Source organism: Dama dama, chromosome X, assembly GCF_033118175.1.
Source record: "Dama dama isolate Ldn47 chromosome X, ASM3311817v1, whole genome shotgun sequence".
Taxonomy (NCBI): Eukaryota; Metazoa; Chordata; class Mammalia; order Artiodactyla; family Cervidae; genus Dama; species Dama dama.
The window spans coordinates 107,628,830-107,647,065 of record NC_083714.1 but is presented as its reverse complement, the minus strand read 5'-3'; the positions used below and the strand labels follow the sequence as shown (position 1 = coordinate 107,647,065).

General features: G+C 39.0%; 2 protein-coding genes across 11 annotated transcripts in view; one reads left to right on the top strand and one right to left on the bottom strand.

The window, feature by feature from the left end:
• ZNF674 (zinc finger protein 674) overlaps positions 1 to 15,608 on the top strand; it is a 35,157-nt gene extending 19,549 nt beyond the window's left edge. For all 10 annotated transcript variants that reach the window (XM_061137800.1, XM_061137810.1, XM_061137809.1 and 7 more), the window contains one exon: positions 11,647 to 15,608. In XM_061137800.1, coding sequence (XP_060993783.1) covers positions 11,647 to 13,139 — 1,493 coding nt within the window. In that variant the 3' untranslated portion in view covers positions 13,140 to 15,608. The remainder of the gene's footprint in view (positions 1 to 11,646) is intronic.
• LOC133053029 (uncharacterized) overlaps positions 1 to 18,236 on the bottom strand; it is a 45,502-nt gene that overhangs the window by 12,947 nt on the left and 14,319 nt on the right. The gene's annotated exons all lie outside the window — the stretch shown is intronic.

Below are 18,236 nucleotides of genomic sequence, written 5' to 3'. Positions count from 1 at the left end.
TGTGTACAGAAACCTCTCTGAATGCTTTTATTAATACTAATAGCTTTTAGATTCTCTTGGGTCTTCTATGTAAACAATTATCTTCTTAAAAGCAATTTTGGATTTCCAATTATCAGTTCAGTTCAGTCGCTCAGTTGTGTTCGACTCCTTGCAACTCCATGGACTGTAGCACACCAGGCCTCCCTTTCCATCACCACCTCCCGAAGCTTGCTCAAACTCATGTCCATCGAGTCAGTGATGCCATCCAACCATCTCATCTTCTGTCGTCCCCTTCTCCTACTGCCTTCAATCTTTCCCAGCGTCAGGGTCTTTTCCAATTATACATTTTCTTTTACATTTCCCATTCTATTAGTCAGGGCCTGTAATACAGTGTCTAATAGATATAATGATAGTGCATTCCCTATTTGTTTCTGATTCTAATGGAAATAATGGTGAGGACAATGATAGAAATGTAATGATAGTCAGTGTGTAAGCGTGTGCTGTGTCCCACAAATGTAGTACTCTGTCTGCTTTATATACATTACAGAGTTTAATCCTCTAAATGATCTTGTAAAGGAAACTGGTTATTATTTTATAGATGAGAAACTGAGGCACAGACAGAGTACGTGATTTCTAAAATGTTCACCATTAAGTATATTGGCTGTGGTTTTTTTGAAAAAATACCTTTCATCAAAAGCTTTTATGTCCCTGGTTTACTGAGACATTTAAAAAAAATCATGAATGTGTGGTATTTTCTTGAATGCTTATTTTCTGCATCTATTGAGAAGATACTTTTTTCTCCTTTAATCTATTAATGTGGTAGATTATATTAACATTTTTCTGATGTTGTACTGTTCTTGCATTCCTGCACTAAACTCTTAATTAGTTTTAAAGCATTTTTAATTGATTGAATTCAGTTTTCTCATGTTTAAGAGTTTTCCATTAATGTTCAGAGTGAGACAGATCTTAGATTTTCTTTTCTTGTGCTGTTCTCTTATTATGGTATCCAAGGTTATCCTCACTGCATAAAAAAGGCTGTGTACTTTTCCCTTTTTTTTTCTAGTTTCTGAAACTATATTGACTGAATTATACCTGTTCTTAAGAGTTTGATAGCAGTCATCTACAACAGCATCTGGATAGGAAGCCTTTTTTAGGCAAAACTTTCAAGTACAGAGTACTTGAAATTTATAGAGTAAAATTTACAGAGTAAAATTTATAGTTTTTTAAAGAACAGTTCCTGATTTATTCATGTTTTCTCCATCTTCTATCAGTTCTGGTCATTTTTTAAGATAATCATGTTTCATCTGAGATTTCAGATTTACTGACCTAGGGCAGTATTCTCTTTTGATTAAAAAAGCTTTAATTTTTATCAAATTAAATCATGTCCATTGTTTAAAGAATAAAATAAATGTGATAAAACTATAATGAATGTCAAGGGCATGATACTATACTTGGTCTTAGCTAACAAGCTGAGAAACAGGGCATGGCAAATATAAAATTCAGGGTAGTGATTATCTGAGAAGAAAGAGAATGAAATGAGCACATGAAGAACTTCAAAGGTAAAAATAATTTTTTTAATGAGTGGTGGATATGCAGATAGTTTTTGGCGTCTCTGTTCTTTATAATTTACATATTTCTTACAGAAATTACTTAAAATTTTCTGCTATGGAAGATGAAGATTTTGCTCACTTCATTGTTTTTGCCATTCACACACACACACACAAAGACTTCTTTTTTGAATATCAAATTTTTTTCTTTTTTTGAAGTATAGTTGATTTATAATACTGTGTTAATTTCAGGTATACAACACAGTGATTTGATATTTTTATAAATTATACTCCATTTAACGTTATTCTAAAATATTGGCTATATTCCCTGTGTCTGGTTTTTATATTATACCTAGTAATTTTTATATTTTAAGAAATATTTATTTGGCTGAGCCAAGTCTTAGTTGCAGCATGTGGGATCTTTAGTTGTGGCACGTGAACTCTTAGTTGTGGCATGTGGGACCTAGTTCCCTGATCAGGGATCAAACTCAGGCCACCTGCATTGGAAGCACATAGTCTTAGCCACTGGACCACTAGGGAAGTCCCAGTTTTTAATCTCTTAATCCCCTTCTCCTATTTTGCCCCTCCCCTTTCCCTCTCCCAATTGGTAACAGCTAAATTGTTCTCAGTATCTGTAAGTCTGTTTCTCTTTTGTTACATTCATTTGTTTTAATTTTTTAGATTCCACACAAAAGCGAAAACATACAGTATTTGTCTTTCTCTGACTTACTTCATTAAGCAAGACTCAAATGAGCAAACTTCGGGAAATAGTGAAGGACAGGGAAGCCTGGTGTACTGCAGTCCATGGGGTTGCAAAGTCAGACATGACTTAGCAACTGAACAAATATACCCTCCAGGTCTATCCATGTTCTTACAGATGGCAGAATCACATTCCTTTTTATGGTTAAGTAATATTCCATTGCATGTATGTGCATACATGTGTGTTTCTTCATTATCCATACATCTGTTGATGGGCACTTAGATTGCTTCCATATCTTGGCTTTTGTAAATAACGCTGTTTTGAACATTGAGATGCACGTGTCTTTTCAAATTAGTGTTTTTGTTTTCTTCGGCTGTATAACTAGGAGTAAAATTACTGGATCATATGGTAGTTTTGTTTTTAACTTCCTGAGGGACTTCATAGTGTTTTCCATAGTGACTGCACCAGTTTGCATTCCCACCAACAGTGTGGGAGGGTTCCCTTTTCTCCACATCTCTGCCAACATTGGTTGTGGTCTTTTTCATAGTAATCATACTGACGGGTGTGAGGTGATAGCTCACTGTGATTTTGATTTGCATTTCCCTGATGGTTAGTGATGTTGAATATCTTTTCATGTACCTATTGGCCATCTGTATATTTTCCTTGCAACACAAACACTTCTTGTTTGCCCATGTTCCCAGTATGATTATACCATAAATTTGCTTTCCATCAATACTATTGTTTACATAATGACTATATGAACAAAATGACTATACGAACACTATAGACAGCTTAGCCACGTAGTAACCTATGATTAATTTACCTTTTCTGTATAACTTTTAGTTTCCTCTGGTTAATAATTGCCTTATTTCTTTCATTTGCTTCTTTCTCTGAGTCCTTCTCGCTAGCTCAGCTTAAATACTTCATGACCCATGATCCAGAGTGATATTAAATGTTTCCAGAGCTAAAAGTGCTCCAGCAATGTCATATCCCTTAGTTTGTCTGGGGCCCTCTGACCACTCCCTTATGGGTAGATTATCTTCATTCCTGTTTTGTGCAGCCACCATCCTGACGTCTCTCTTCACCATCATTCTGGGAATTCCCTCCACCTTCTCATTGTTGGGAGTCCTCATTTGCTTTAATGCCATGCCTTCTTCCACATTTCACTGGAGCTCATTCTTCCAGTGTGTTCCTAAGAAAGAATGTAGGTCCATGGGAGGTAAATTTTTTTTTTTAGATTTTTGAATATCTGAAAGCATTTGTTGAAACCTCATCCAAGATGGGGAGTTAAGCTTGGAGTAGAGTTCTAGGATGGACATTTCTTTCCCTTAGACTTATGAAGGCATTGTTCCATTGTCTTCTGACTGAAATTTTCCTTTTGAGAACTCTGAAGCTTCTAAGACTTTTTCCTCCTTTATTTCCTGCTTTCTGACATTTTTTCATGTGTCCCAATAGGGTTCATTTCCACCCATATTGCTGGGCACTTGGTAGGAGACAAATCCCTACAGGGATAGTTGCCCCTTTCTCATGCAAAGCCAAGATGCCACAGGGCTAGATAGCTGCAGTTCAAGTCCAAGTGGCAAATAAGACTTTTTAGAAAGCCCTTTTCACTTTGTGGGAGATTCTCAGTTGACCCACTAACTAAAAATAGGCACATCCAGGCATTTAAACACCCAGGAGAAAATCAGATATTCAGTGCCCCAGGTAGGCTAAAATAATCAAAATAGGGAACATTCCACAATATGCATTCCCAAGGAGCCAAGCCTGCCACGTTAACACCTTGCGGGACATTACCTTTATTGGTGCTCTCTATTTTTTCATGGGGATTGTAGTTACTATATACTGTTTGGAACCAAGTTCCAAGTTAGGTCAAGGTAGTAACAAAACTCTGGAGATGGGGCTTTCAGTGGAGCTCCCTTCAGTCACTGTGAGGATGCCAGTTTTCATCCCTTCTGGACCACAGAGTTGAGGAGCCAGGGGTCTAGGGTGGAGGTGGGGGTGGGGAGAAGTAACACCAAGTAAAACCAGATACTTGACTGTTCTCAGTGAGGTTCACTGGTGGTTCTTGAATAAATGCTGTTTAACGTGGTGTATGCCTTTGGTTAAGTTTCAAAGTCCTGAAATGATAGATTTTTATAATTTTGCCAGTATTTTCATTGCTTTTAAGGGGAAGATAATTTACTAAGGTCCTCACTCCACTGTCCCAGAAGCCCTACTTTAAGGCATTTCTCTTAAAACTGCACAAAAGTATAGAAAGTCATAGTCATAAGAAATACTGTTGTAGTTACCTTCCAATAATAGCAAATGCTAAGATTTTGTCATTTGGTGGGGATGTTTTTTTGTTTATAAAAGAAAGAGGTTTACAATAAAGGTGAAGCCTTCCTTTTCCCCTCCTGAGTCCTGTGGCCTTCATTCCCTCCATAGGCAAATGGTATCATGAATTTGGTGAGTATACTTCTAACCCATGTTTTTATTTGCAATGGTAATCAATAAATTTGCACTGGTAATCAATATAGCATTCTTTTTGTAAATTTACCAGATTAGTGCCCTCGAAACCATAGGAGGTCTTTCTACAACTAATTTTCTGTATTCATTATTCACCTTTGAGTTTACCTGTGTTAGATTTAGTTCATTTGTTTTAACTTCTGTATAGCATTCCAACATCTCAGTATCAAAGTCCACCAATCTAAGCCTCTATTGGTGGGCATTTAGTTGTTTCTAATATCTTGTTGCCACTCTTTTACATGTACATATTTGCAGAATTTCTCTGTGGTGTAACTATAAGTAGAATACATAGTAGAATATATACATTTTCAACATTATTCAGATGTCTAACCTTTTTTCTCTCATAAATAGAATCAATTTGTCATGTATATTTAAGAGTTTTGCATCTATGTAACTGAAATTGCTTTATAATATTCTCATATTCTGTCCTTATTTGCTTTTGGCATCCAGGTCATTCTGTTTTGTATAACATATAAGCATTGTTTTACCAATTTTCTTTTGTTATTAAGTGCCAGGTGTATCTGTCTATGATTTTAACATTTCCCATTTTGTTGTAATTGTCTTTTAAAAACACATGGCTGATTTTTAAAAGCACAATTTAATATGGTTGGCCTGTATTTAATGGGGTTAATATGTATTTATTGTTCTATTACTGTATTTGTATTTCTTCTTTTAGAGGAAATTGTATTTTCTAAAGATCCTGCTTTTCCTTTCCCTCTTTTCATGCCTTTGCTGGATTTTCTTTACCCTCCCCCCATACCTTTTTTCCCCTTTACTCATTGTCCTCCTAAATAATTCAAGTACAAAGCATTATTCTTAGCAGTCTGTGTGTGTGGCAAATTCTCTGTCTTTTCTTGTCCAAAATCATCTTTATTTTGTCATCTTCCATTGCAATAATTTAGCTGGGGATAGAGATATCTAAGGTTGTCTAAGGTGACAGCTTCTCTCAGGACTCTGAAAATATTCTTTTGGCTTATTTTTTAGCTGATGAAATCTGTTGTTGATCTAATTGTTTCTTTATAGGTGATTTTTAAAATTTCTTCATGGTAGCTTACAATACTTACTTTCTTAAAGTCTTACAGTTACACAGAACTGTGTCTCAGTACTGTGTCTCACCACACTCAGGACTCTGGATATTCAAGGGTAGGATATAGGGGATATATGTATACCCATGGATGATTCATGTTGAGGTTTGACAGAAAACAATGAAATTCTGTAAAGCAGTTATCCTTCAATTAAAAAATAAATTTTAAAAAAGGGTAAGATACATGACAGAAAACTCTCATTCATTATCTCTTCAAATGCTGCCTAGATTGGGGGTCCCCCAAGACCACTGCCCCATTCGGAGATTCTCGAGAGGGACTCCCAGGCCTCGGCATCTAGCTGTATATACAGCTAAGATTATTACAGCTATGTAGTAAGGATATACAGGCTTCCCCAGTGGCTCAGCAGGTAAAGAATCTGCCTGCAATATAGGAGACACAGGAGATGCAAGTTCAGGCCCTTGGTCAGGCAGATTCCTTGGAGGAGGAAATGGCAACCCACTCCAGTATTCTTGCCTGGAAAATTCCATGGACAGAGGAGCCTGGCAGGCTGTAATCCATAGGGTCTCAAAGAGGCAGACACGACTTAGCGACTGAGCAGTAACAAATAAGGATATACAAATAGAGCCTAAGGGGAGAAGGCAGGAGCAGAGTCTGGAGGACTCCATGTAGAGTTCCTTATGTTCTCTCCCTCCCATCTAGGGTCACACAGCACACACTTCTCCCGGCATTGAAAAGGCAGCAACATGTGTGTGTTTGTGCACAAAGAAGCCCAATAGAGACTCAGCATCTATACATACACCAACTGCCCCGCACATACCAACATTCCAGACTCCCAGAAGGAAAGCAGATCACCTTGTTTGTATAAGCAGCCTTATCAGTTAGCAAATGGTGGGGACATTCCTGAACTCTAAATTCCCAGATGGCAGCTAAGGGCCAGCCTTGCAAGTTGGACTTTCTAAGTATAGCAGTCTCAGTGTTGCTCTAGTAACCCATTTCTTGGCATATTGCCTCTCCCTTTTTCTCTAGTCCTCTATTTGGATTAGCTGTTAAACCTATTCTGGAACTTATCATTTCTCTATTTCTCTTACCATATTTCCATTGTTAGCTCTTCATGCTACATTCTGGGTGATCTCAAGGTCTGTCACCTAATTTGTTACATCTGTCTTTATCTGTGACTAGATAGAAAGTAGGTAGAATTCTTCCCTTATTTCTTTGAACAGTTGAAATATATTTATCTTGAAGTCCACATGGTTTTACTAGCTATAGTTCTAGAAATGGGGGTATCTTTAAATATATCTGCTGCTTCTCTTTCATAGTAGGTAATTTCCTTGTGAGGTTGTTAATTTTTTACTGTTAACTCTTCAGTGATGATTGGTATTCCATAGACATCCTGTGAGCCCTAAGCTATAAAAATACAAAAAATATATCTTTTGGAAGGTGTGCCACCACTGGGAACCTGCTAATACAGGACCAATTTTTAGTCTAATTTTTTAGCTTAGGGGGCTCTCTACTACACTTATAATTATTTGGATTGAGTTACAGAACTAGGCTTTTGATTTTTTTATGTTATTAGTGTATAATTGACTTACAATGTTGCCTTACACTCTGCTGTACAACAAAGTGACTCAGTTATACATACATATATTCCTTTTTATATTTTTTTCCATTATGGTTTATCACAGAATATTGAATATAGTTCCCTGTACTATACAGTAGGACCTTATTCATTCATTCTATACATACTAGTTTGCATCTACTAATCCTAAACTCCCAATCCAACTCTCCCCCATTCCCGCCCCCCCCCCCCTTGGCAACCACAAGTCTGTTCTCTATGCCTGTGAGTCTGTTTCTGTTTCATATATAGGTTCATTTGTATCATATTTTGGGAGAAGGCAATGGCAACCCACTCCAGTACTCTTGCCTGGAAAATCCCATGGATGGAGGAGCCTGGTAGGCTGCAGTCCATGGGGTCGCTAAGAGTTGGACACAACTGAGCGACTTCACTTTCACTTTTCACTTTCATGCATTGGAGAAGGAGACAGCATTCCACTCCAGTGTTCTTGCCTGGAGAATCCCAGGGACGGGGGAGCCTGGTGGGCTGCCGTCTATGGGGTCGCACAGAGTCGGACATGACTGAAGCGACTTAGAAGCAGCAGCAGCAGTATCATATTTTAGATTCCCCGTATAAGTGATTTCATATGGTATTTGTCTTTCTCTGACTTCACTTAGTATGTTAATCTCTAGGTCCATCCATGTTCCTTCAAATGGCATTATGTCATTCTTTTATGGCTGAGTAATATTCCACTTTGGGATATATATCTTTTTTACCCATTCATCTGTCAGTGGACATTTAGGTTGTTTTCATGTCTTGGCTATTATAAATAGTGCTGCTATGAACATAGGGTGTATGTATTTCTTCGAATTAGTGATTATGTCCAGATATATGCCCAGGAGTGGGATTGCTGGATCATATGGCAACTCTTTTTAGTTTTTAGAAGAACCTCCATACTATTTTCCATAGTGGCTGCACCAATTCACATTCCCACCAACATTATAGGAGGATTCCCTTTGCTCCACACCCTCTCCAGTATTTATTTGTAGATCTTTTAATGATGGACATTCTGACCTGTATAAGGTGGTACTTTATTGTAGTTTTCATTTGCATTTTTCTGATAATTAGCAATGTTGAGCATTTTTTTCATCTACCTATTGGCCATTTGTATGTCTTCTTTGCAGAAATGTCTATGTCTTGTGCCCATTATTTTTTGTTCAGGAAAAATTTTTTATTGCCATATAATTGCTTTACAATGTTGTGTTAGTTTCTTCTGTACAACAGAGTGAATCAGCCATATGTATACATATATCTCCTCCCTCTTGAGTCTTCCTCCTCCCCGCCCCATTCCATTCTTCTAGGTCAAAACAGAGCACCAAGCTGAGCTTCCTGTGTTATACAGCAGCTTCCCACTAGATATCTGTTTCACACATGCTAGTGTATGTATGCCAGTGCTATTCTCAATTTTTCCCACCCTCTCCTTTGCCCCTTTGTCCAGAAGTCCATTCTCTACATCCACACCTCTTTTCCTGCCCTGAAAATAGGTTCACCAGTATCATTTTTCTAGATTCCAGATGTATGCATTACTGTATGGTATTTTTCTGACTTACTTCACTCTGCATGACAGACTCCAAGTCCATTCACATCTTTATAAAATAACTCAAATTCATTCTTTATAGCTAAGTAATATTCCATTGTATATATATATATATGTACCATATCTTTATCCCTTTATCTGTTGATGGACATTTAGGTTGCTTCCATGTCCTGGCTATTGTAAAGAGTGCTGCATTGAACATGGGGTGCATGCGTCTTTTTTGATTTTTAAATTGGAACTCTAAAAATTTATTTGTGCATGTGTGCTCAGTCATATCCAATTCTTTGTGATCCCATGGACTATAGCCCACCAGGCTCCTCTGTCCATTTTTCCCAGGCAAGAATACTGGAGTAGGGTGTCATATCCTTCTCCAGGGATCTTCCCAACCCAACGATCAAACGTGTTTCTGGCATCTCCTGCACTTGCAGGCAGGTTCTTTACCACTGTGCCACCTGGAGAGCCCCCAAAATGAAATGTGTTAGTTGCTCAGTTGTGTCTGACTCTATGTCATCCCATGGTCTGTAGCCCACCAGGCTCCTCTGTCCATGGGGATTCTCCAGGCAATAATACTGGAGTGGGTAGCCATTCCCTTCTCCAGGGGATCTTCCTGACCCAGGGATCGAACCCAGTCTCCTGCATTGCAGGAGGTCTCTACCGTCTGAGCCACCAGGGAAGCCCCCCCCCCCCCCCCGCCAATTTATTTGTCCATTTATTTGTTTATGGACGTCCTGGGTCTTTGTTGCAGCGAGCAGGGGCTATTCTAGTTGCTGTGCAGTGGCTTCTCTTATCATGGAGCTCAGGCTCTAAGCCCATGGACTTTAGTAGTTGCAGCATGCAACTTCAGTAGTGAAGGCACATGGGCCCTGGAGTGTTCAGGCTTCAGTAGTTGCGGTGCACAGGCTTAGTTGCTCCACAGCATGTGGGATCTTCCCAGACCAGGAGTTGAACCCATGTCCCCTGCTTTGGCAGGTGAATTCTTAACCACTGGACCACCAGGGATACCCAAAATACACTTTCTTCTTACCTGAGAACAGTTTTTCAAACACTCAGTTACCAGCCTTTCTGTGTCTATCCTTTTTTCAGGAAGGCAGAAAGGATCCTTAGAAACAACACCTCCTTGCATCCCAGGGCCCTCCCTTGACACAGTACTCACCAAGGACAACCTAAACCACAAGATGACCAGCATGACCCTTAGGCCCATTTTTTGATTAGGTTGTTTTCTTGTTATTGAGTTGTATGAGCTGTTTGTATATTTTGGAAATATACAAATTTTGGAAATATACAAATATAGTTTGTATATTTAAGCCCTTGTCAGTCTCATCATTTGCAAATATTTTTTCCCAGTTCATAAGTTGTCTTTTCATGTTGTTTATGGTTTTGTTTGCTGTGCAAAAGCTGGTGGCTGAGATAGTAAAGAATCAGCCTGCAATGCAGGAGACCTGGGTTCAATCCCTGGATTAAGAAGATCCCCTGGCGGAGGGCATGGCAACCCACTCCAGTATTCTTGTCTGGATAATCCCCATGGACAGAGGAGCCTGGTGGGCTACAGTCCATGGGGTCACAAAGAGTTGGATACAACTGAGTGACTAAGCACACATGATTTCATTTGCTGTGCAAAAGCTTATAAGTTTCATTAGGTCCCATTTGTTTATTTCTGCTTTTATATCTATTGCCTTGGTAAACTGACCTAAGAAAACATGGGTACGATTACTGTCAGAGAGTGTTTTGCCTATGTTCTCTTCTAGGAGTTTTATGATATCCTGTCTTATATTTAAGTCTTTAAGCCATTTTGAGTTTATTTTTCTGCATGGTCTGAGAGTGTGTTCTAACTTCATTGATTTACATGTCATAGGTAATTTGATAGGTATTGCATTAAATCTGTAAATTCCTTTGGGTAGTATGACCATTTAAACATATTAATTTTTCCAATCAAAGAGGATGGGAGTTTTTTTCCTTCAGACCATCTTCAGTTTCCTTTATCAATGTTTTGTGGTTCTCAGCGTATTAAGTCTTTCACCTCTTCGGTCAAGTTTATTCCTAAGTATTTTATTTTTTGATGTGATTTTAAAAGGGATTTTTTTTACTTTTCTGATATTTCACTGTTAGTATAAAGAAACATAACCAGTTTCTCTGTGTTAATCTTGTATCCTGCTACCATGCTGAATTTATCAGTTCTAGTAGTTTTGTGTGGAGTATTCAGGGTTTTCCATATATAGTATCATATCAAACTTTTAATTTCTTATATATAATATCATTCTTTCCTGTTTCCTTGACCAGTGGGGAGTCTTTCTAGTTCATGTTTAACAAGCATGGATACCCTTTGTGGTTCCTACTTTAAGTGAAAATTACATTCCAATTTCCTGAACATTTGTGCCCTGTGGTCTGGATTCCCCAGTAAATCCTCAAGCTTCAGTTTCTGTTTACCCCATCACCTTAAATTCCCATTTCACTTTTGATGTCTAAAATTTATATTTTCTTGGTCTTGAGCTTGACTGGGAATTAAATTATTTTTGTTAAATATAGGCCAGCATTTCTTTGTATTTACAGTTGAGGGAAGTGGTGGAGTATAGGGAGGGTGGTGGAATATAGGGAGGGTTCATTCACATCAGCTCAGGTCCATTAATAGGAGTTCACAGCAGGGCATTTATGAATGAATTTTGTCCCATAATATTATCATAGAAATACTTACAAGTTTGATGAATCATTGCATTTTTCCCTAGAATTCTGGAAAGTTAATGACCAGACAGATAACCACAAGGAAAGCCAAGACAAACCTCTATGGCAAGCTGCATCCATAGATAAGGAAACACTGAAGGATAAAAGTGGCCAAGAATTCGGAACATATGGAGAAATAATTTATCCAAGCACAGGATTTGTTTCTATAGGACAAAGATTCACTAAATATTATTCATGGGGAGAGTGTTCAAAACATAATTTCATTTTTCTTAGTCAAAGTAGAAGCTGTGTAAGAAAGAATGGTGATGAATGTAAGGCATATTGGAAATTATGCTTCCATTCTAATCTTGATAAAGCTCAATCTGGAGAGAAATTCTTTGAGCCTAATGAACATGGAAAAGCCTTCCACCATAAGCAAGCTCTTAATAAAAGTCCAAGAATTCAAAATGGGGAGAAACTCTATCAATGTTCTGAATGTGGAAAAGTGTTTATCCAGAAAGCAAACCTTGTTGTACATCAGAGAACTCACACTGGAGAGAAACCTTATGAATGCTGTGACTGTGCAAAAACTTTTAGCCAGAAGTCAACCCTAATTGCACACCAGAGAACTCATACAGGGGAAAAGCCATATGAATGCAGTGAATGTGGGAAAACATTTATCCAGAAGTCAACTCTGACTAAACATCAGCAAACTCATACAGTAGAGAAACCATTTGTATGCAGTGAATGTGCAAAAGCTTTTAAGAGTTCATATCACCTTCTTAGACATGAAAAAACACACATTAGACAAGCATTTTATGAAGCTATCAAATGTGATAAGTCCAGCCTTATATATCAAAGGACTCATATGGGTGAGAAACCTGAGTGCAATAAACATGGGAAAGCCTTTGATGAGACACCCACACCCACTGAACATCAGATAACTCATACAAAAGAGACACTTTACAAGTGTAGTAAATGTGGAAAAGGTTTCAGGGGAAAGTCACATCTTTCTGTTCATCAGAGAGTTCATACACAAGAAAAATCCTATGAATGCAGCATATGTGGGAAGACTTTCAGTGGAAAATCACATCTCTCTGTCCATCATAGAACTCACACAGGAGAGAAACCTTATGAATGCCGAAGGTGTGGGAAAGCATTTGGTGAGAAGTCAACCCTTATTGTACATCAGAGAACTCACACAGGAGAAAAACCCTATAAATGCAACGAATGTGGGAAAGCTTTCAGTGAAAAGTCACCACTGATTAAACATCAGAGAATTCATACAGGAGAGAGACCCTATGAGTGCAGTGAATGTAGGAAAGCATTCAGTAGGAAGTCAACTCTCATTAAACATCAGAGAATTCATACAGGAGAAAAACCTTATGAATGCAGTGAATGTGGGAAAGCTTTCAGTGTGAAATCAACTCTCATTGTACATCACAGAACACATACAGGAGAGAAACCTTATGAATGCAGAGAGTGTGATAAAGCCTTCAGTGGGAAGTCAACTCTCATTAAACATCAGAAAAGTCACACAGGAGATAAAACCTATTAATATACTTATTAATAACCTATAATATATAATAACCTATTATGATAACATTAATAATTTATAACCTATTAATATATTAATATAGAGATAATTTCACTAGTTATACCTCATTATATTATATATCAGTTCATCCTGGGGAGTAACCTTATAAACATCAAGAATGTAAAAAACTTCATATACTATTTAATGTTCATTTAACTTAAGAAAGAGCACAAAAGCATAATTCCAGAAGCATCTGATAAATGTGACCTATTTTTCATCCAGAATTCTTACACGAGTGGAGAATTATATATCAGAGAATTCAGAAGTGACAAAACTGTGAATATATTGATGTAGAAAAGAATTTAGAAAGAATTTAAATGTCATTGACTATCAGAGTATGCTGAAAAGAAACTAAGAATTTAAAGTGTAGAAAACTGTTAGAAATTATGAGAGAAATATGTTCCATATTTTATACCACACATTTTGTGGGAAAGGTCTAGAGGTTCCAAACAAGTACGCAGTAATTAAGACATGTTCACTGTGGAGTAAGTATGACATTTTTGAAAGAAAAATATAAAGTATAAAATTAGGAATCCTAGCTATGGCAAACTACGTTCACTTCTTAAACAAATAGGAGAGGAGGGAACTAAGATGGCGGAGGAACAGGACAGGGAGACCACTTTCTCCCCTACAAGTTCATTGAAAGAACATTTGAACGCTGAGCAAACTCCACAGAACAACTTCTGATTGCTAGCAGAGGACATCAGACACCCAGAAAAGCAGCCCATTGTCTTCGAAAGGAGGTAGGACAAAATATAAAAGATAAAAAGAGAGACAATAGAGTTAGGGACAGAGATCCGTCCGGAGAAGGGAGTCTTAATAGAGGAAGTTTCAAGACACCAGGAAACCCTCTCACTGGCCGGTCTGGGGGAAGTTTTCGAATCTTGGAGGGCAACCTAACTGGGAGGAAAAATAAATAAAACCCACAGATTACATGCCTAAAAGCAACTCCCAGCAGAAAAGTACCCCAGACGCTCGCATCCACCACCAGCAAGTGGGGGTGGAACAGAGAGGAGCGGGCGGCAGTGCTTAGGGTAAGGACCAGGTCCGAATGCCCTGAGGGCAATCGGAGGGAGCTAACTGAGATAGCAACTTAAACTGTGGGATAGCAAGAGAGAGAGAATTAAGTTGGGAAAAGCCCTAAACTTAGGCACTACCCACCGGTTCCCAGAACGAAGGACTGAGCAAATACCAGAGAAGAGCTAGCCGACTGCAGACTGGCCCATACCCCGCCGGAGGCAGGAGGCAGGGGGGAGGGGAAAGGGGCAAACTCGGCCCCAGAGACGGCACCCCCTACCAAATGGCAAACAGGCTTCCAGCTTCTAACCAAAGACTTCCTTGAGATTCTGGATGGTCGACACCCGCCTGGAGGGTCGCAGCTAGAGTCCAGCTCCCCAGAACTGACACAAGGCACACTTGACCGGCACGCACGGAAACTGAGGCTGGGACCGCGGAGAGGAGAAGGCGCTCTGCACCGGGGGAGGGTGAGCTCATCAAGCTCCTGGCTGCCTGAGCTGCTCCGACCAGGGAAGGCACAAAACGCAGGCCCAACCGAGTCTGTGCTATTGTGGAATACCTGAAAACTGAATCTGAGCAGCTTAGGCCTGGGAAGTCCACACAACGCAGGGCCTGCTCCCTGGGGAGCAGCCTGGAGCCTGAGCAGTGTAGACAGGGAAAGCACACACACCCGCCCCGAGCGGGGGCAAACCCAGTGTGGCCAGAATACTGCAAGTGCTCCCCACACATGCCAGTGATATTTGTCTGCAGGGCCCCTCCCTCCCCACAGCACCACTGAATAAGCAAACCTAAACAAGAGACCACCTCCACCTGCGTGTGTCAGGGCGGAAATTAGACACTGAATAGACCTGCAAACAGAAGCCAAATAAACAAAGGGAACCACTTCAGAAGTGACAGGTGCAACAAATTAAAATCCCTGTAGTTAACACTGACTACACTGGAAGGGGCCTGTAGATAGCGAGAAGTGTAAGCTTGAACAAGGAGCTATCTGAAACTGAACCGAACCCACACTGCCTGCAACAGCTCCAGAGAAATTCCTAGATATATTTTTACTACTATTTTTTTTATTTTTAATTAAAAAATTTTTTTTCTTTCTTTTTTTACTTTTTCTTTTTTTTAAAAGTCCTCTATTACTCGTTAATTTTCATTTTTATAACCCACTATAACCTGGCAAAGAAAAAAAAGGACCCTATTTTTAAAGCGAACTCCATATATATTTCTTAAAATTTTTTTGTGTTTTTGTGGTTTTTTACTATTGTATTTTTAAGAGTCTAACCTCTATTCTAGATTTTTAATCTTTGTTTTTCAGTATTTGATATCAATTTTGGACATTTAAGAATCCAAACCTCAGTACCCATTTTTACTCAGGAGTGTGATTACTGGTTTGATCACTCTCTCCCCCTTTTGATTCTCCTTTTTCTCCCCCAGATCACCCCTATTTCCTCCCCCCCCGCCCCCCCGCCCCCCCCCCCCCCCTGCTTTTCAATCCAATTCTGTGAATCTCTGTGGGTATTCTGAGCTGCGGAGAACACTTAGGGAACAGAGTACAACCTAGATCTGTCTCTCCTCTCTTGAATCCCCCTTTTTCTCCTTCTGCTCACCTCTATCTCCTTCCTCCCTCTCCTCTTCTTCATGTAACTCTGTGAACCTCTCTGGGTGTCCCTCACTGTGGAGAATCCTTTCACCATTAAGCTAGAAGTTTTATTATCAGTGCTGTATGGAGGGAGAAGTCTTGAGGCTACTGAAAGAATAAGACTGAAATCCAGAGGCAGGAGGCTTAAGCCCAAAACCTGAGAACACCAGAGAACTCCTGACTATAGGGAACATTAGTTAATAAGAGATCATCCAAAAGCCTGCATACCTACACTGAAACCAACCACCACCCAAGAGCCAATAAGTTCCAGAGCAAGACGTACCACACAAATTCTGCAGCAACACAGGAACATAGCCCTGAGCATCAACACACAGGCTGCCCAAAGTCACACCAAACCCATAGACCCATCTCAAAAAAACTCACTACTGGACACTCTATTGCACTCCAGAGAGAAGAAATCCAGCTCCACCCACCAGAACACTGACACAAGCTTCTCTAACCAGCAAACCTCGACAAGCCAAACACCCAGCCCCACCCACTGGGAGAAACCTCCACAATAAAAAGGAACCACAGACTACAAGAATACAAAAAGGCCACCCCAAACCCAGCAATCTAAATAAGATGAAAAGGCATAGAAATACCCAGCAGGTAAAGGAACATGAAAAATGCCCACCAAGCCAAACCAAAGAGGAGGAGATAGGGAATCTACCTGAAAAAGAATTTAGAATAATGATGATAAAAATGATCCAAAATCTTGAAAACAAAATAGAGTTACAGAAAAATAACCTGGAGACAAGGATTGAGAAGATGCAAGAAATGTTTAACAAGGACCTAGAAGAAATAAAAAAGAATCAATTAAAAATGAATAATGCAATAAATGAGATCAAAAACACTCTGGAGGGAACCAACAGTAGAATAATGGATGCAGAAGATAGGATAAGTGAGGTAGAAGATAAATGGTGGAAATAAATGAAGCAGAGAGGAAAAAAGAATTAAAAGAAATGAGGACAACCTCAGGGACCTCTGGGACAATGTAAAAGGCCCCAACATTCGAATCATAGGAGTCCCAGAAGAAGAAGACAAAAAGAAAGGCCATGAGAAGATACTTGAGGAGATAATAGCTGAAAACTTCCCCAAAATGGGGCATGAAATAGCCACCCAAGTCCAAGAAACCCAGAGAGTCCAAAACAGGATAAACCCAAGGCAAAACACCCCAAGACACATATTAGTCAAATTAACAAAGATCAAACACAAAGAACAAATATTAAAAGCAGCAAGAGAGAAACAACAAATAACACACAAGGGGATTCCCATAAGGATAACAGCTGATCTTTCAATAGAAACTCTTCAGGCCAGATAGGAATGGCAGGACATACTTAAAAGTTATGAAAGAGAATAACCTACAACCCAGATTACTGTACCCAGCAAGGATTTCATTCAGATATGAAGGAGAATTTAAAAGCTTTATAGACAAGCAAAAGCTGAGAGAATTCAGCACCACCAAACCAGCTCTTCAACAAATGCTAAAGGATCTTCTCTAGACAGGAAACACAGAAAGGGTGTATGAACATGAACCCCAAATAACAAACCAAATGGCAACGGGACCATTCTTATCAATAATTACCTTAAATGTAAATGGGTTGAATGCCCCAACCAAAAGACAAAGACTGGCTGAATGGATACAAAAGCAAGACCCCTATATATGCTGTCTACAAGAGACCCACCTCAAAGACTGAAAGTGAAGGGCTGGAAAAAAATATTCCACGCAAATGGAGACCAAAAGAAAGTAGGAGTCTCAATACTTATATCGGATAAAATAGACTTCAAAATAAAGGCTGTGAAAAGAGACAAAGAAGGACACTACATAATGATCAAAGGATCAATCCAAGAAGAAGATATAACAATTATAAATATATATGCACCCAACATAGGAGCACCACAATATGTAAGGCAAATGCTAACAAGAATGAAGGGGAAAATTAACAATAACACAATAATAGTGGGAGACTTTAATACCCCACTCACACCTATGGACAGATCAACTGAACAGAAAATTAGAAGGAAACACAAACTTTAAATGACACAATGGTCCAGCTAGACCTAATTGATATCTACAGGACATTTCACCCCAAAACAGTCAATTTCACCTTTTTCTCAAGTGCACATGGAACCTTCTCCAGAATAGATTACATCCTGGGCCATAAATCTAGCCTTGGTAAATTCAAAAAAATTGAAATCATTCCAGTCATCTTTTCTGACCACAGTGCAGTAAGATTAGATCTCAATTACAGGAAAAAAACTGTTAAAATTTCCAACATATGGAGGCTAAATAACACACTTCTGAATAACCAACAAATCATAGAAGAAATCAAAAAATAAATCAAAATATGCATAGAAACGAATGAAAATGAAAACACAACCACCCAAAACCTATGGGACACTGTAAA